The following is an 18,672-nucleotide window of genomic DNA, read 5'->3' as shown; positions in this document are numbered from 1 at the left end:
ACTCATTTCTTGGTGTGCTACCATCATGCTAAACTGTTGAATTAATCAACTATCAAGAAAATAAAGAAAAAGTTAACCAAAAAGACCAATAAATTGAACCACTTAAACCTATAAACTGATAAACTCGAGTTTTAGAACCAAAACTGAACTAAAGCCGAACCGTTTGATAATAATTGAACCAAACTGGACCGTGTAATTATGGTGGAACCGATAAACCGTTAAACCAGGGGCTTAACGGTTCGGTTCGGTTCGAGCCGGAGTCGGAGCCATAGCTACAACTTACAAGCATGTCACACTTGTAAATACCAAAAATGCTCTTTGACGTAAGATTCTACCATTCTGAAAGCTAGAGAGAGAGACACAGAGAGAGAGAGAGAGAGAGAGAGAGAGAGAGAGAGAGAGAGAGAGAGAGCGCTGAGTGGACAGGATACGTCCAAGAAGAAAACAAGAGCTTATTCTGCCATGAGGTCCCTTGATTCCTTCTTCTTCCTTCCTTTTCCTTTCCACTTACTCACACACCACACACTCTCACTCTCTCTCTCTCTCTCCCTTTCTCTTCCTGTCTTTGTCTCTATTTCGTTCTCCCCTTCCTTCACTCCATCCGTTGAAACCATCTGTTTCTCTTAATTAATTTCAAACACTGGTCTTTGCTCTCTCTTTCTCCTCTCAAATCCTCAGTTCTTTCTCGTAAGTCCTTCTTCTACCGTCTATACTGAGCTGCATTTCATTACAATAAAATCAAAGTTGTTTTGGGTTTTTTAGACTGAACTAGATTCATTGCAATAAGACCGACATTATATTATTAGGTGTTTTGTTCCTCAAATCACAAAATCTCACTCTTTTACTCTTGGGCTCCATTTTTTCTACAAGGATTTAGAATAATGTAAATTGGATCAATACTATATCGGGGGCATTTGCTTCTTCAAACTGTCACTTTTGTTGGCCGTTAATCCTTTGAATTGCGTTTAGATCAGTTGTTAGCATGGGTACTTGTTCCCATGTTTCATAAATAGGGGGTTTTGTTCTCTATAATGTTGTAGAATCATTTTCATAAGATAAACAGTGTTAGGATTGGTTATTTAAATTTTCTGGCGTGTCTGAATTGTGGGTTTTCTATTCTAAGTTAGAACCATTTCAATAAGATCAATAGTTATTATTGGCCATTTGTTTCTTTAGTGTCAAAAAATTATGGGGTTTTTAGTACTAATCTGGGATCCTCAAACTAAGATAAAATCTCATGCTTTTGTGGTAGATTATTATGGGCACTCATGTGGAGACCAATATAGCTGTGATCATGGTTGGAGGTCCCACTAAAGGTTTGCACCTCAAATATTTTTTCATGGATAGTTTTTTTATCTCAATCGAAATTTCTGTTGTAATGATTGATTTACCACTGAAAATTTGGTTTCCTAGGGACCCGATTTCGCCCACTTTCACTTAATTTGGCAAAACCTCTTTTCCCATTAGCTGGACAGCCCATGGTTCATCATCCTATTATTGCATGTAAAAAGGTAATTATTAATATTCATTGTTTTGTAAAATTTGGTCAATGGATGCGATAATGATGCATTAGATGTGGTAATCTTGCATCACGTTTCACACTTGATCTTACAAATTTGTCCCATGAATATGATGATGTGTGTGTGGGGTATCTTCCATGTAGAGTTAAAATTATTTTTCACCTTGATCTTGTAAATTGCCCATGGATATGATGACGAGTTCATCTTGCATCCATTTCAGACTATTTCTTGCAAATCTTTCCTATGGACATGATGATGATGCATTTGGGGTTCTCTGGTGCTAAAGCCTTCCATTCACACTTGTTTGTGGAATTTTTCCCATGGATATGATGATAATGCATTTGGTGGAGAGGGGGGGGTTCATCCTGCATGTTGAGCCAAAGCATTCCATTTCACACTTGTTCTTGCAAATCTTGCATATGGATATGATGATGATTATACATTTGAGGATCATCTTTCATGTGGAGGTAAATCGTGTCATTTCATGCTAGTTCATGCAAATTTTAACGATGGATATAATGATGATGCATTTGGGGGGCGCATGTCACGGTCACCAAGGAGTGAAGGTTTCTAACGTTGTAGATTGTGAGCCTTTTTTGCATGTATAGCTAATGCATGCATTTCACACTAGCTCTTGCAAATATTGGCTATGGAGATGATGATAATGCAATTGGTGGGGAGGGGGGTTCATCTTGCATGTTGAGCCAAATCATTCTATTTCACACTTGTTCTTGCAAATCTTGCATATGGATTTGATGATTATACATTTGAGGATCATCTTTCATGTGGAGGTAAAATCGTGCCATTTCACACTAATTCATGCAAGCTACAATGATGATGCATTTGGGGGGCTCATGTCACAGTCACCAAGGAGTGAAGGTTTCTAATGTTGTAGATTGTATGCGTACATTTAACACTAGCTCTTGCAAATCTTGTCTATGGAGATGATGATAATGCATTTGGGATGTTCATCTTGCATAATCAACACATTCCATTCACACTAATTCCTGCAAAATTTTCTCATGAATATGATGGTGATCTTGCATGTAAAGCTAAAATTTCTCACGAATATGATAATGATCTCTCATTTCCCACTTGAGTCGCAAACTATAGAAATATTTTAAATGACCTGCATTTTGCAGATACCGAACCTTGTACAAATATATCTAATTGGATTCTATGAAGAAAAGGAGTTCACAATTTATGTTTCTACCATATCTAACGAGCTAAAGGTTCCCGTGAGGTAATGCTAAGACTTCCTTAAAAAATGGAAAAGAATGAAAGGGAAATAAACTCTGGGTTAAGTTGTCGATTTAAGAAATTAAAAGGTGCTGGAGTAAGATAATAAAAGCAGAATAACTAGTGCACAATAAAATAAGCGAATATACCTGTATATCTGAAAGGATTACAGTGAAATCAATGAAATGATCAATAAATCCCGTAGATCGGTCTTTGAATTCGAAACATTCAAAGAAGACAGCATATGCAAGATTCTCTATAAGCCCGTCGAAACGCAGCAAGAATGTAAATTTGCCTGAGTGAAAAAAACTGAAAAGTGAATATATATCTATGTTTACTTGGTTCTTTATAAATTGTAATTTGAAATCTGTTTGAGTGTAAAAAACTGAAAAATGAATATCTATCTATATTTACTTGCTTTTTATAGACTGTGATTTGAAATCTGTTTCATTTTTTTCATCTATATTATTGATTCGCGTCAAACATTTATGAATGATGGTGGTTGTGATATTTATATTTGATGAGATTATATGTCTATATTGTTGATTTGCATCAAACCTTTATGAATGACGGTTATTGTGATGTCTATATTTGATGAGATTAGATGTCTATATTGTTGATTTGCATCAAACATTTATGAATGATGGTTATTGATGGCCTCTTTTATTCAGCCCCAAAAAAGACAACATCTTGATATTGTGAATTTACATAAGCCTAGAAACATCTTGATATTGTGAATTCACATAAGCATAGTGGTGACAACATCTTGATATTGTGAATTCACATAAGCCTAGAAACTCTTTAAGAGAATATACATACTGTTTTTGAGGGTGAGAACAAGTGCCCGAGAACCCCCACATGTGTGTTCCCATGAAAAAGGAGGTGTATGAAGGGAACCTTAGAATGTATTCTAGGAATAGTTCCTCACTTTATTTCTTGAGTTGTATGAGGATCTGCTTACTTAGTAGCACATGAGCTGTAGCTCCCCTTGTATCAAACCTTGCTGTTGTAATTGCACTAAGGCCTCTGTTTAATACATCTATATGCTCCTTCCCTGATCTACCGTGTACTTTGTTGCGATCTTGTGCGTTGTTATTTTCTTAAAATCAAACATGGTACAGAGCTTTGAGGTTCAGCATTGGTTGTTAAAACACTGTTGTCAAAAGGGGCGATAGATGTAGAGGGGGACAACTAGTCAGTGCTAACTCTGTTTCAGCACATATAAAAGATGGCGGGTGCCCCTATGGATCAGTATGAGATGAGAAACAAGATCAGGATCCCAAATCTTGAGAATGAGTTGGCTTTTGGGCAGATGGGGGAGTTGTTCATCATGACGATTAAGCAACTTCAAGATCAGATGGCAATTGTCAGATTGGTGAAATCAGGTATTAAGTTAGAGCAAAATTATTTCTGCTCTCCACCTTTGAGGTATGATGGCCTGGTCATAATGTTGATCACTTAGGTAAGAAATCCCCTGCTTTTGTTTGAGGAGTTTTTGGTGTTATTTCAAGAGGAAAAGCTGCAGATGGTGGGTGATTCAACAGTCAAATAGAGATACTGCATTCTCTGCTAGATTGGACAGAGAAAAGGTGGAAATCCGGCCACAAGATTCTTCAAATGGAAGATGCCGCTACCATAGTAAAATGGGACATTTGGCTTGAGACTGGAAAGTCATGCCAGCAGGTTAACGCCTTCGGTTCACATCAGCTATGACGGCTTCTGTGCATTAAGCTGAAAACGAGAGAGTAGAGCTGTGGTTAGTGGAAGACACAGATAGTGTTGATCGCTTTCCTCATAGAAGTGTACTCAGCTATGGATACATTGGAAGACATGGCTCCTTTGAGTCCAAGGAAATGGTTCTGAAACGTAAGAGACATCGAAGATGCGTATACCATGGTGGGAAACAATCAGAGATGTCTGGCTGAGGGAAGCAGATCAGTATCTGTGTGGGCTTGAGGTGCTGGAATGAATTTCTAGGAGAATGTATTTTGGGTTCTACAAATTTATTGGAATCTTCCATCAGTGTCAAGGCTAGGACATGTTGGTTTGGAGATAACCTTTTGCAAGTTAGGTGTGAAAATTTGTAGGTAGTTGGATCCACCGAGCAAAGACTCAATCTGTTTGAGCTGATTGCATTGATCTTGGACAAGTGCTATGGCATGCATAGCAGATGTGAAGCTATGGTTGCTCGAGTTTCCTGATATTGCAGAAGATGTAACCAGATGGCCTGGTACATGACTTGGCCAGATTAGCTGAAGTGGTTAGGAAGTGTGACCCTTGAAGACGTCAAGGAATTGAGCTTTGTGAAGGAGGTAATGGAGGATCCTAGGTGGAGAGCAGGCTATGGCGTTCAAGCTGGATTGTATTTTGGAGAACTAGATTTGGGATGTAGTGGATCGACCAGAGAAAAAAGTTATCAAAACAAAATGTGTTTTCAAATCTAAGTTATCAAAACTAAATGGATCTTCAAAACTAAGTACAAGGCTAATGGATCTGTTTGTAAATACAAGGTCAGGCTTGTAGCAAAGGGTATGTGCAGAGGAAGAGAGCAGATTTTAAGGAACCTTTTGGTTTGCTAGGAACTATCCGATTAGTCTTGGCAGCGCCCGTGGCTCAGAACTGGCCAGTTTACCAAATGAAAATCAAGTCCACTTTTCCGAATGGCTATCTAATGAGGTATTCATAATGTAGCCAGGTTTTGAGCTACCCAATTGAGAAAACAAGGACTTGAGGCTGCAGAAGCTCTGTAGTGGCTGACGCAACCACCAAGGGCCTGGTATGAGCGGATTGATGGATTCCTCACAGCTAGCAGATTCAATTCTACCCGATTTTGAAAACAAGGTCTTGACGTTGTGGAAAGCTCTGTATGGGCTGAACCAAACACCAAGGGTCTTGTATGAGCAGATTGACCGATATCTCACAGTGGGAAGGTTTAGATGTTCAGAAATTGTGACACTCTAAATCAAAATATAAGATGAGCGAAGAGTGATCCTTGTGCTGTATGTGGACGATCCTGTTCTCATGGGCAAGGTGAAGTTGATCTAATGTGGATTAAAACCATACATGAGGTTTCAGTTCAAACTCAAACCTGGGCAAGGTGAAGTTGATGTAAATTGGATGAAGCAATAGAGGAAGTTGACAATCTGCAACTATTGCACTTCTGTTCAAGAATAAAGGTGCATCAAAGGGCCAGGGAAATATTTATGGACACGACCAAGTATGCATTTTTAATTCTCATAGCAGAGGATTGCAAGTTGACTTATACAGTAATGGAGGTCAACCTGAAACGATTTGAAAACTGGGAGTGGAATTTTGGATAGAGCAAACAAATATCTGACTCTAATTGGAAGTATCCTATATCTGTGCAACACAAGGCTAGAATTAGCCTACATATTGGGAGTCCTGGAAAAGTTCACAGATCCAGAGCAGAGCTATTGGCAATCTGGGATGTGTACTCTTAGGTACTTGAAGGGTATGGTCAGACATGATATCAATGTTGGCAGGGGGAGAAAATTATTTGGATGCTTTGATTCTGATTATGCCAGGGATCTGGGGGACACGAGGTTGACTTCCAATTCTTTCACCTTTTGGATCCAGAATATTTTCTTGGTCCAGAAAGAACAAACTGAACTTCTCACTGTCCTCAGCAGAAGCAGAGTACACAGTGGTGAGCTGTGAGACGTGAAGCAGTTTGTCTGGGAAATGAAATTGGGGTGTTGATTGAGGGGGAGACGAGATGTGCTAGCTAGATATACATTGCAACAACGAAGAATCCAGTGTTTCATGGGCAGACCAAGCATATTGAGATCCAATACCACTTCATACAGGAACTCATTTTGGATGAGAAGGCGAAGTGTCCAACAGGACAATTGTGCGGATCTATTTACAAGGGCCTTGCAACCTAAGTGGATTAAGAAGCTGTTACAGATCATTCAGGTGAGAGAATACTAGTCAAATGGAAAAGAAACCAAATTGGATGATGTGGGAGTTCGAGCAATTGAATGATGGGGGACTCCAGAGATTGGACTGATTGTGGGAGTTCGATCAATCAAATGATGCAGGAGTCCGACGATTGGATGATGTGGGAGTTCAATATATATAAGATGAAGTAAATTCAAAATTGAATCAGATGATTCAGTTGTTGTGAGTAAAATGTTTGAGGGGGAGTGTTAGGTATGAACAAGCACCGACAACTCTCACATGTGTGGTCAACGGAAAAGGAGGTGTGGTTAATATGGTAGATGTATTAGCTGTTGAGGCCAATAATCTATTGTATAAAGGGAATGTTACAATTTATTCTGGGGTTAATCACCCACTTCACTTCCTGAGTTGTATGTGTATCTACTCACTCAAGTGCAATAACCCTGCTGTAAAAATAACACTTCAGTGCTCTATTTTATAAATATATGCTTCTTCTCTAATTTGCTTGTATTTGGTTGTGATATTCTGCTTTCTCTGTTATTTCTGCAAGTTAACATTCATAACAATTGGAATTGATGGATGTATTGATTGTTTGAAGATATTTACGGGAGGAGAGGCCACATGGTTCTGCTGGTGGCTTGTATGCTTTCAGGGATATACTTACTGAGGAGAATCCTGTAAGTTGATCAAATGCAATTCGTTGGTTATTGCCTCTTGAAAATAATAGTGCCATTTTGCCCTTTCTCTTTCTGTTCTAATTTTATTGTTGACCTTATGACTTGTGACCTTTTCGGAGGAATATAATAAGAAAACCACTCAATTTTGGATATAGTCATAGTTGTCTTACCTGTTTGTTTCACCTCCTTTTCTTTTTGTGTCTAGGATAACATTTTCGTCATGAACTGCGATGTATGCTGCAGTTTCCCCCTGACCAGCATGCTGGGTAAGTACTTGTAGTCATTTTGGCTCATGAATGGGAGGTCAATTTTTGAAATACTTTTGATTCATTATTACGTCAATTACGTTAATAAAAAGAAGCTTTGATACATACAGCTGCACACACAAAATACAAGGGGATTGGTACTTTATTGGTGAAGAAGGTAGAAACAATGATCAGCTGAAGCATACATCATCAACATTTAGTTTTTAGTGTATGATGATGAAACCAATCGTGGGAAATCTAGTCACTATTTTTTTTTCTGTCACATGGATTAGGTATCAGCAGAAATAGCAAGTGAGTTTGGGGAGCTTGTGGCAGATGCCGAAACAGGAGAGCTATTGCACTATGCAGAGAAACCAGAGACATTTGTAAGTATCTGTGATCTATTTAGATTTGTATTCACTTAACTTCTGTTTTCAGGTTTTCCTTAAGTGTTGATGATGACGTATATATCTCTACTTCGTTTAGGTCAGTGAATGGATTAATTGTGGGGTCTACATATTCACTCCTCAAATTTTCTTGGCAATTCAATCTGTGACAACACATCTACAAGACCATGGTATGCATGCCATCTGTCATATTTTTAAGAGCTCTCCAAACTAATAATTCAAATCTATTTATGTTATCCAAAACAGTTGTATTGATTCATAACTTTAGTTTGAATGTTGGTTTTATATTTGCGTTTATTCCTTTCAGCAACTCTTCGACGAGTCTCGAGTTTTGAAGCACTTCAATTAACAACAAAGTGAGTATTGAATTTTCGGACGATTCTTCATAATCATTCTGATTTCTCTTAGTCAGCATCATACACATTCTATTTGGAGGAGATGTTGAATTCAATGGAGAAAAAACCATGCAATGTTTGACATTTTTTGTTTATGCTCTACAATAATAAAGAGTTTTCAAATATCAGAGACCTTTTGGATATTTACAAGACTACTCGTAAGCGCGCGAAAGTTACTCGCATACATACACCATACCCTCTTTGAAGTACACAATATCCCAGTTGTGAAAAAATTGGAAAACTTCAGTGATATTCTTGTATGTATCCAAAACTTTTGGGGTATTGTCATTGTTTTAAGACTTTTGGGTTACTTTGGGTATTTATCAGTCCCATGCCATCATATGGACAATATAATTGTGAAAACAATTGAATATTTTGTTCAACAGGTTATTTATGTCAATGGATCTAAGTCATTTCTTTACATCAGAAGGCTAATAAATATATATGCACATGATAGAATTTGTCTTTTAGAGCCCATTGACCATATGTGGACATTGTGGACTTTTACAGCATTGTATTCTGAAATGCAGGTCAACACAAACCGATTTTGTGCGTTTAGATCAAGACATTCTTACTCCATTGGCAGGAAAGAAAATGTTGTATACATTTGAGACAACAGACTTTTGGGAGCAAATCAAAACACCTGGGTAAGATTATGTGTAAATTTACAAATGGAACAGAATGGTATTTATTGACAAAAACAAATAATCATTGTTAGGGCCTACAACCATAGGACAAAATTATAATGGATTTCATATAGTTCCTCATTAACTGCATTTGCTTTGGTAGATTTTCCCACTACTAGAGAGAGCAAAATAATTTATAGCGCGCCAGATATTTTTATGAGAACATTCCGTTTTAATACAAAAATCTATTACGGTTACCACTCCAAGGGGTATCCTGGTAATTGTTTTGAGATCTTAGGAGTGTTCTGGTATATCTGCAAAAGGTTTGGGATATGGGTTTTGGATGTTTTGTCCCTCTTATTAATTATGTGGATTGATATAGTTAATTCTTATTTTTTATTTGTACATTTTGGTTTTCAGAATGTCATTAAGGTGTTCAGGATTGTATCTGTCACAATACCGTCAAACGGCATCTGATCTTCTGGCAAAGGGGGATGGCATCCGAAGCCCAACATTTGTTGGGGATGTTTTTGTTCATCCTTCAGCAAAAATCCATCCAACTGCCAAGGTCTTCTATTGATCATCAAGTCTTCTCCTGGTTTAGTAAAAATAATATATGCATTTATTTTTGCATAAAACTAGTAGAGATAGTGAATGATTACGTACAAACATAAAAAAAGGCATTTTTGTATCATGCATAAACATATAAAAAATATGTTTTTATGGATAATACACTACTTTATGTATAAACATTAAGAAATGTGCATTTTTTTGCATAGAACTATTAGGGATGATGAATGAATAAATTCATATTCAACAAGATCAATGATATTGTTAAAAGGCCATGATACTGTGCCATCTAGAGAGACTCTACATGCCCTATAATCTGAAACATTTTAGATTAAATGCAGCAACTGTAGGAAAGAACCAATTGAAAGTTAGAAACATACCTGAAAGTTCAACATGGTATCTGTATGAAAAACTTGAACATGGTATCTATGTATATCTTAACATGTTTTATTACCAGATGAGCTGAGGGACAAATATCTAGTAAAATTAAAGGAATTAGTGATATTTGAACCCTCGTACCTCATGCATGGATAAATAAGTAAGATGGCTTACATCACAGTCATACAGCTCAAATACAAAAAATAAAAAGAAACAAAATATTGTAACATCTCTAAAAGACTAAAAAGTGGCATGTGGGACTCTAGCAAGACATTACAACAGAAAATATGATCCCTTTGATGAAAAAGAAAATTATATGAGTATTTTACCTAAACTATAAGAAAATTTTCTAATGCAGCTTGGCCCAAATGTCTCAGTCTCAGCAAATGCTCGCATTGGACCCGGAGTGCGATTGATCGGATGCATCATTCTTGATGATGTGGAAGTGAAGGTGTTATGATTTGTTAACTTTCGGAAAATCTGCGTAGACCTAAACAGTACATGGACCTAAAATATTTGCTTCATTTTATTTTTCTTCAGGAGAACGCCATAGTTCTCCATTCAATAATTGGATGGAAGTCATCAATTGGAAAGTGGGCAAGGGTTCAGGTAAAAACAATCTTATTAGTGTTTTTAGTTGCTAATCTCGTGATAGGATTTAAAATACAAGAAGACATTACAAGCATAAAACAATGTGATGATTGATCGAATATGTTAATAAAGGCCGAAATGCACACATATTTCCATCTTTTTGCGGAATGTATGGAAAATAAGCTTTTTGTAATGCCTCATAAAACGAGGTTTCTGAAAACAATTGTAGTGTTGTATAACGCCTCCAAACCCCCGCAAATAACTAAGGAAACAAGGAAATAAATAATGTCCTAATGCAAAATCTGGAAATTCTTCAGAAACATTCGGAAATTTTATATTGAATTTTCATTTGGTGTGCTTTGCAGGGAGGTGGTAATTACTCAGCCAAACTCGGGGTTACAATTCTTGGTAATTTCCATTATGTGTGTCGATATATTATACTTACTTTTTATCCCTAGGTTAAAGTCATAGAGATTATTTGATTGATACAGGGGAAGATGTGTCTGTAGAGGACGAAGTTGTGGTGACAAATTGTGTGGTGCTTCCTCATAAGACACTCAATTTGAATGTGCAAGAGGAGATCATTTTGTAGTTTCAGAGTGCGAACACATATCCCTAGACTCCTCTCACATGTAGTTATTCAACTTTTGATGCTTATTAACCACATAGTTGTGTATGCACGTAACATATTCTACCTAATTTGCTATTATTTATATGAAGACATATTTTGTCGACTATATCATTTATTCTTTTAATTACTTCGGAGTGCCTCCATAATGCTGTAAAAGACTTGTTACAGATTTCTCCAGCCATTATTGATGTAGTCAATTTTTTTTATCAAGTCCACTGTTGATTTAGTCAATTTCTACAAATTATAATGAAATATCCTCTTGATTTGTATCAGAGACACACAATCATACCTTCATCTTAGTGGTTATACAAAATCGATGCTAGAAACCTGAAAATCATAATTAATGTACCCAAGGCCTCTAGGCAAATAACATGGTACAGCAGAGGTTTTACAATTGAGTTTCTTAATTACCTAGCTTGAACTGTGGTTGTCATCCCTAAGCAAATCTAAAATCAAAAGTTCTTACAAAATCATGTTTCACAAGGATCAATACATCTTTGAAAGTGCATGGGAGACTCATAGAATACAAATTTGAAGCCAGTTGCTATTGAGCAAATTTCTACATTAAAGTCAGTTGCCATTTCCATCCACACTACTCACATGCAAGTTCATACTTATGTCCTACAGATATTGCAACTCATGCATTGGGACTATACAGTCATTGTAGTCATGGGATTGTAAAATTAGTATCATAGGTAGAGGCATAAATTAAAATTTCACCCCATAGGAGAGAAAATTAACTACATCCTCCATCGCAACCAATTCTTGGTACCTCATATCAGTTATGGATACTAGCTATCCAACACTTTTTCAGCTTCTGCTACTTTCTTCCAAGAAAGACTTTGATTTGTGTATTAATCTCACAAAACAAAGAGTAACTACTGGAAAACCGCTGAATATATCTGACTCACAATTTCCCTTTCATTGAAAATGCGACAGAATTTCGTATATCAACCGACAAAAAAACCCATGAGTTCATAATACAACTGAGCTTCTTCATTTCAACATTCAGAAAATCCTCCGTTGATATATAGTACAAAAATAATTAACTTAGCATTGATATAAAAAGTTCTCCCATTGCAAATGCAACTGTTGAGGAGACCACAATAGCTAGGTGTTGAATGAAATTGATGATGATATATATGAACCAAGAGGGATGATATAATAATAGCTGACAGCTATTACTTGTTTTCTTGTAGTTAACTCTTAATATCCAATTACCATATTCAATTATCTATGAAGCAAATGTGTTTGGGTATGCATATGCTAATGCTAAATCAATCAACCCAAACCGGATGAACCATTAACACCATATGGCATTGGTCGTTCCATTACACGAATTCCTGCTCCCTTGTCCCACTGTTCCGGTGACAGTGTCTCAGACATAGCCTCTTGTCCACGCCACAATATCTGGTAAATTACAATAATCATATACCCAAGTAGGGGTCACTATTATTATTGTTGTTATTACCAAAATTCTTCCAAATTTTAATTTTCGCAAATATTTAAGTGCTTTTTGTGCGAAGAAATGAGTTCTTGCACAATGATTGATACTTATCACTAGTTAATTGCAAAACAACAGTATAGTGTTATCTCTACTCATCAATGCAATGAATGAGGAAAAAGGTTTGGGTGATTTACAAATGGGTGTTTGGGGCATTGAAAATAATTGGCAATTCATCTATGATGTCATGATTGAATACGAATTTATGCTAATATACTGTTTTCCAGCTACTGTTGATGGAGAAATTTGAATTCGTGCATTATAATGTATATATATTTATATACACATATGAAAACATCATAGGTTTCAAAATCAAAATTGAATGGATCTAAATATGCACCACTATCTGGGTCCTTCAACCGCATTTCAAAGGAGACATAATCAGTACAAGAAACTTCATTCAGAATATGGTAACAAAACCAAGACAAGCTATTAACCACTGACAACTGATGAAACAAATTCTTCAAATTCTTCAATAAATAAAATCCTCACCTTGTCAGCTACACCAAATTCAATAGCCTTCCGAGGATCCATATAATATGGACGCTGCATAACCTTTGAAACCTTCTCAAATGACTGTAAAGATTATAAATGCCATCAAATCATGATACATATTTTATATATGTATAGAATAGACAACAGTACACTCAGAAATGGGCAAAATCCAAAAATCTCACATTCTCGGTATGTTTTGCAAGTAGCTTGACAAGTGTGTCTCGATTGTTTACAACCTAATTTATGAAACGAGTGTAAGTCAACCGATTAATGAGTACAGCTCTCAGACATACAAGATATTTGTACTTATTTTCTACCTCTTTTGCCCGTATGTGCACATCAATTGCTGGCATTTGCCCCGTTGATGGGAGCCGTGGTTGCTGAATCATAGCTGGAAAAAGTCTAAGAAGGTAAGAGGTTTAAAAACGAAATTATATAAGCAAAGAAATGCAGGTACACTCTTTATAAATTAGAGGGTTGATGAAAAACATGCTTCAGAATAATTTGAAGTTTTCTTTCATGCTTCAGAATAATTTGAAGTTAAAAACTTCAGTATAAAAGTATAGACAAATGTGGCATATTCAGAGGTGAGACTGCAAAAGATTTTAGATACAGTGCATATACTATGTGAACATAGTCGACTAGCAATTAATGCATCTAAGATCGAAGCACAGGTGTTAATCACAGTCATATCTGAAAGTTCGTTGACACAAGTCTACTGTATGGAGGGGTAGTAATTGAAGTTCAAAAGTGTCTAACTAGAATAAACGTTAGACACCTTCAAACAGTTCCTGTGTACATATTCAAAATGAAGACAAAAAAGGTGTACTTCATCCATCTGAGTCCAAAACATCTAGAAATGGTGATTTCAAACCTCGAACTAGCATTTAAAATTAGATTTGCAGTCAATGCTTCAGATCTAAACAAGCTGTGAAATGCTGTGAAACTATCATTTCAAACAATTCAGGTCTGAGACCAAGCATCTTGCACCTACCCAAAACTTGATATTTTGCTTTCATGTGGCTTTTGAGCTATCGTACTTGCTTCCCATCCAATTCTCAGAAGTCAATATAAGGAGTTCTTAAGCATGCACTCAACCCTCTTCATGCCCATGATCTCAATGGGAGGAGATCCAAACTCAAGAAGTTGGATCATGTACAATATTTGCATCTTGACTGGAAGAAACTTTACAAGAAAAATGTTTCTAGACATTTTTAAACTATTTACAGCTGGATTTTTCGATGTTATCACCCAATACTTCAACCCATTGTGAAATACACATAATTGAAATGGCAAGTAGGTATTTCTTGTAAACCCAAAATTTGATTTTCCTGAAGCTTGTTACCATTTTAGTGAAAGTTTTCATAAGCATTATCTTTGTTTTGGAGCTTTTGGTACTCAACTTTCTATGCATGAAAAAAATCTCAGAGACACTCATAAGCTTTTCTGCATACTCTAAAGTATGGAAAACTCATATGCATGATGATTGCATTCCAATGGTAAACTCTTCAATATCTCCTTGTCATACAAACTCAGAAACTGTTTGTCCCATATCATGAATTCATTTCTACTTGAAAATCTTCTATACAACTCCAATCTGCTCATAGGGCACGTACCTATAGACAATATAACCCTTTCAGTGCTATCTGGAAATTCTTATCAATTGTCCAATTCAGAGAGCCCAGATAACTGTAGATTAGATAGTAACATTTTCTATTAGAGTTAAGAGGCAAATGCATTTCATTCCTACATTTCGCAAAAGCATCTAGATTCACACATATCATAGAAGTCCATGAACTGAGCAAATGGTCCAAATCAAACCTCAATAAACTGTAACTCAGATAAGATAAGACGATGTTCATGCAATCCTAATCAAGATGGTAAACACAACTTGAACATGAAGACATGTTGTAATAAAATAAAATAAAATATTGTAAAGAGCCACAACGTTAAACGACGACAGCATTTTGGAAATAAAGAAATCTTAGGCAACACAATGGATTCAGCTATTGCATTTCTTCAGCAGACTCGTCTATATATACCTGTAGCATGAGGCATCATATAACGCCTGCCCTTAGTCCCAGCTGCTAGCAACAAGCATGCTTGCCCAATAGCGGCCCCTACAGCTACAGTTTGTATCTGCAAATATACAAAACATTCTATATCATACAAACCAAGAACCATCAACAGGAAACCATGTCAATCAAAACAAAACATATACCTCATTCTTTACAAGCATCATTGTGTCATAGATGGCAAAACCCTCTGTCTCCATGCCTACCTGAGAATGCAATAAATACATCATCTGGAGATGCACAGAAATCGCTAGACATATCTTAAAAAAAGATAGGTTTACAAGATATACACATTAGATACCATAACATCAGTGCAAAGAAGAAAAGTTGCCTCTGAAGTTCAGTTCAATTCCTCATTCCTTGTTTTTACTTCTACACACAGGCTTACAGTCCTTAACATGACTATTTCCCTTTGAGACTGTAGGTACTTCCTCACCTCGGTAAAATAGCATGCTGTGGCTAGTTTCTATGTTAAATTTATCCAGGGTACAACTTATTTTAGGTGTTTTCATTAGCTTTTAACAAGGATTGGAGTTGAGTGCATCATCACTTGCTTTGGTTTCATTCACAGATACGATTCAAAATAATCCATATAAATGCTTTAGCATTAATACACTCTCAACTTGCATGATGTATCACACTGCCTAATAGTCTTGTTTAGTACCTGCTAGCATAGTAGTTTATAGTTTAGATATCAAATGATATAATGCCTGTAATGGGGGTAATCTAACCACATACATCAACATTATTCCTTGGCATTATTATTAGTGCCTTAGTCTAAGACAATTTTACTTTCATCACACAAGCTTTTAAGAGGACACGTATAAGCAATCCTTAGAGAAAATACCGTTTCCCCATCAGCACGCGATGTCCCTGTAGAGTTGATGTAGACATATGTAGGTTGCCGAGGATCCAGCCATTGGAGATATAAGAGTTCAGCTATGACTAGCTCAGTGACCGCAGGCACAAGCTGATAGAAAAAACACATATGAGTTCATTAGATGCAGTAGAGAATGGTAAATGTGCAGTTAGAGCATCAATGGAGCTAAACGTGACTATTAGTGAAATCTTTCCTAATGATATAATTAGCAGTAATTAGTATCTGGCCTCTCAATGCCTTGTAACACAGCCATAACTAGTAACAAAAACTTCATGAAACTGTTCCTAGAAATTTGGCAGATTGAATGCAAGTGGCCAAATCTAGACTTTTCGCTCTGCTAACCAAAGATAACTGTAATGTGCAATGAATTAGAAAATAGAAAAGAATGCACATACGGGCATTCCAATGTAAACAATCCGACTGTTCAGAAGAAGAGAAGGCAAATCCGGAGGAGGCCTTCGTGGTTTGTGCTCATTGTAAGCAGCCGATCGCTCAGCCTGTCAAGTTATCGAATTTAAAAATAAATAAATACATCAAGGGAAGTAAAAGAAAATAGACACCAAATCACCAAATCACCAAATCTCGAAGAAACTTTGTTTCATCAAAAAACAAAGAAAGAAAATCCATGCAAAGAAAACAAAAACAAGCAGCAACGAAATTGAGGAAGGAAATGTCACCAAAAGGCAAAAACAAACAGATTTTGTGCTCATTGTAAGCAAACAAATCAATACAGGAAACAATGAAGAAGAGGGGTATTCATATCATAACAGAAGAGGAAATTACAAAAACATTGCACGAAATGTCAATAAACCTTAACTGATGGGTAAAATCTCAAGAAAATTCCACCTGCAAGTAGGAAGGGGTAAAACAAACAAAATAACAACAAACAAATAAGAAAATCTCCACACAAACGTCCTGTACTTCAGAAGGAAAAGGAAATGCATACAAAAAACATTCCTTCCGTCAAGAGGGGATGAAAGGCAACTAAACAAAAAGAACCAGAGACAGAAACATTAGCAGCTGAGGTTAACGTAAAGAAGCCAGTAGATAAAAGGCAAACAAACGAATACAGAAATCTGGAGAGCTGAAAAGGAAGAAAGGCGAACACACACAAATCTTAAGAAGTGAAGGAAGAAAGGTAAAGAAAACAAACAGAACCAAAATCTTCTGATTTTAGGACTAAAAAGTAAGACAGGCAGGCAAAAAAGAAAAGCAAGAACCAAGCAGAAAATTTGATCCTTTACCTGACCCGGGGCAGCCATGAGCTTGGAAGGACCGGATACGAGGTCAAGGAGAGGAAGGCCTTCACTGTTAGGGTTATCCGGAAAAGAAGATGATGATGAAGAAGAAGAAGGAGACACCATTTCCGCGAGTCGAGAAAGGAAAGGATCATTTGGAAAGGCAGGTATGGTATTCGGGATGCCTCTCAGAGCACAAACGGGGAGGAAATTAGGGTTTGCTGATTGTCGATGTTGCCTTGGCGATTGTGCTTTGTGACATCTTCTTCTTCTTGTATTATTGTGGTTGTTGAAGTTGAAGAAGCAGGTTGGTTCTTCTCTGAGTAGAGAGGAAGAATCATGGAAAGCAGATGATGAAGCGAAGAAGGAGGACGTCATCGCCATGGCCATGGCGAAGGAGGAGAAGCAGAGGAAGGAGGAGAAGGAAATGGATGTGTGTGCATGTATGTATGTATGAAGGGTGTGAATGAGGAGAGCGTATGTATGTATGTATGTATGTGTGTGTGTATGCATACACGTGTATATGTATGTTGTATGTATTTATGTACGTACGTACGTATGTATGCGAATGCATACACGTGTAGAAGTATGTATGTGTATGCATAAGACACGTGTATGTGTATGCATAATACATGTGTAGACGTATGTATGTATGTGTATGCATACACGTGCGCAGACATATGTATGTATTAAACATATGTGTGTGCATACACGCGTAGACGCATGTATGTATGGATGTATACATGTGTGTGCAAGCACGTGTAGACACATGCATGCATGTATGTGGCATGATGAATGCCTCGCGGGGCAGACCATAATCTGAGTTTCGCCAACCTTCCATATTCCTCATTTCTTGACTCTACATTCCAGGGTCTTCGCCTTTTGCATCTACATCTACAAGCTATGCCTTGGTTTTTATTCCTCATTCATGTTTTGGTCTTCATGTTGCCATACGATTGAATCATGCGAGTGGTTGCACTGTAGAATCACATCAAATGCATCATCTTGGGAGGTGCACAATTGCCATTGACCTTTGTTTCACTACTTTATTGTATTGGTTTTATAGGTTACTTCAATTTGCAATATGTTTCCATTCACGTGTCTTACAATTGTGATTGACCTTAGCTTTACAATGTGGAAAAAGCATGGACTCGATGGTGCTTAGTGTGTGCTTATCTATAAGCCAAGCAAGCCACACTAGGCAAAATGCTATAATTGGGTTGCAAGCTACACCACATTTTCAATTTGAGGTTCGTATAAAGTTCACACATACTATATCA

At 36.9% G+C, this 18,672-nt stretch overlaps 2 protein-coding genes across 3 annotated transcripts; one reads left to right on the top strand and one right to left on the bottom strand.

Moving 5' to 3' along the window:
• The first annotated feature begins 414 nt into the window (after nt 1-414).
• Nucleotides 415-11,327, top strand: LOC147869539 (uncharacterized). 2 transcript variants are annotated; one of them, XM_087330606.1, is made up of 16 exons: nt 415-467; nt 1,253-1,316; nt 1,414-1,511; nt 2,663-2,763; nt 7,279-7,357; nt 7,563-7,623; nt 7,734-7,780; nt 7,896-7,988; nt 8,089-8,179; nt 8,317-8,365; nt 8,935-9,051; nt 9,451-9,598; nt 10,337-10,429; nt 10,519-10,587; nt 10,935-10,977; nt 11,061-11,327. In XM_087330606.1, exons 2-16 carry the CDS (start codon nt 1,259-1,261, stop codon nt 11,159-11,161), a joined length of 1,248 nt encoding a protein of 415 aa, XP_087186732.1. In that variant the 5' UTR covers nt 415-467; nt 1,253-1,258; the 3' UTR covers nt 11,162-11,327. The 2 variants fall into 2 exon arrangements, with proteins under 2 accessions (XP_087186732.1, XP_087186728.1); XM_087330602.1 differs by lacking the exon at nt 415-467 and adding an exon at nt 517-687.
• Nucleotides 11,328-12,174: 847 nt separating this feature from the next.
• On the bottom strand, nt 12,175-17,840 carry LOC147869538 (ATP-dependent caseinolytic (Clp) protease/crotonase family protein). Its single transcript, XM_087330596.1, has 9 exons — nt 17,399-17,840; nt 16,550-16,651; nt 16,122-16,244; nt 15,421-15,480; nt 15,242-15,338; nt 13,517-13,590; nt 13,382-13,435; nt 13,197-13,280; nt 12,175-12,610 (listed from the first exon to the last, which is right to left on the bottom strand). Exons 1-9 carry the CDS (start codon nt 17,780-17,782, stop codon nt 12,482-12,484), a joined length of 1,107 nt encoding a protein of 368 aa, XP_087186722.1. The 5' UTR covers nt 17,783-17,840; the 3' UTR covers nt 12,175-12,481.
• Nucleotides 17,841-18,672: the final 832 nt, after the last annotated feature.

Source organism: Azolla caroliniana, unplaced genomic scaffold (genome assembly GCF_043228905.1).
Source record: "Azolla caroliniana isolate FFs.n. ecotype wild unplaced genomic scaffold, voAzoCaro1.0.p SCAF_1, whole genome shotgun sequence".
NCBI classification, from domain to species: Eukaryota; Viridiplantae; Streptophyta; class Polypodiopsida; order Salviniales; family Salviniaceae; genus Azolla; species Azolla caroliniana.
The sequence above is the reverse complement of the archived record's forward strand: the minus strand, read 5'-3'. Positions and strand labels throughout refer to the sequence as shown.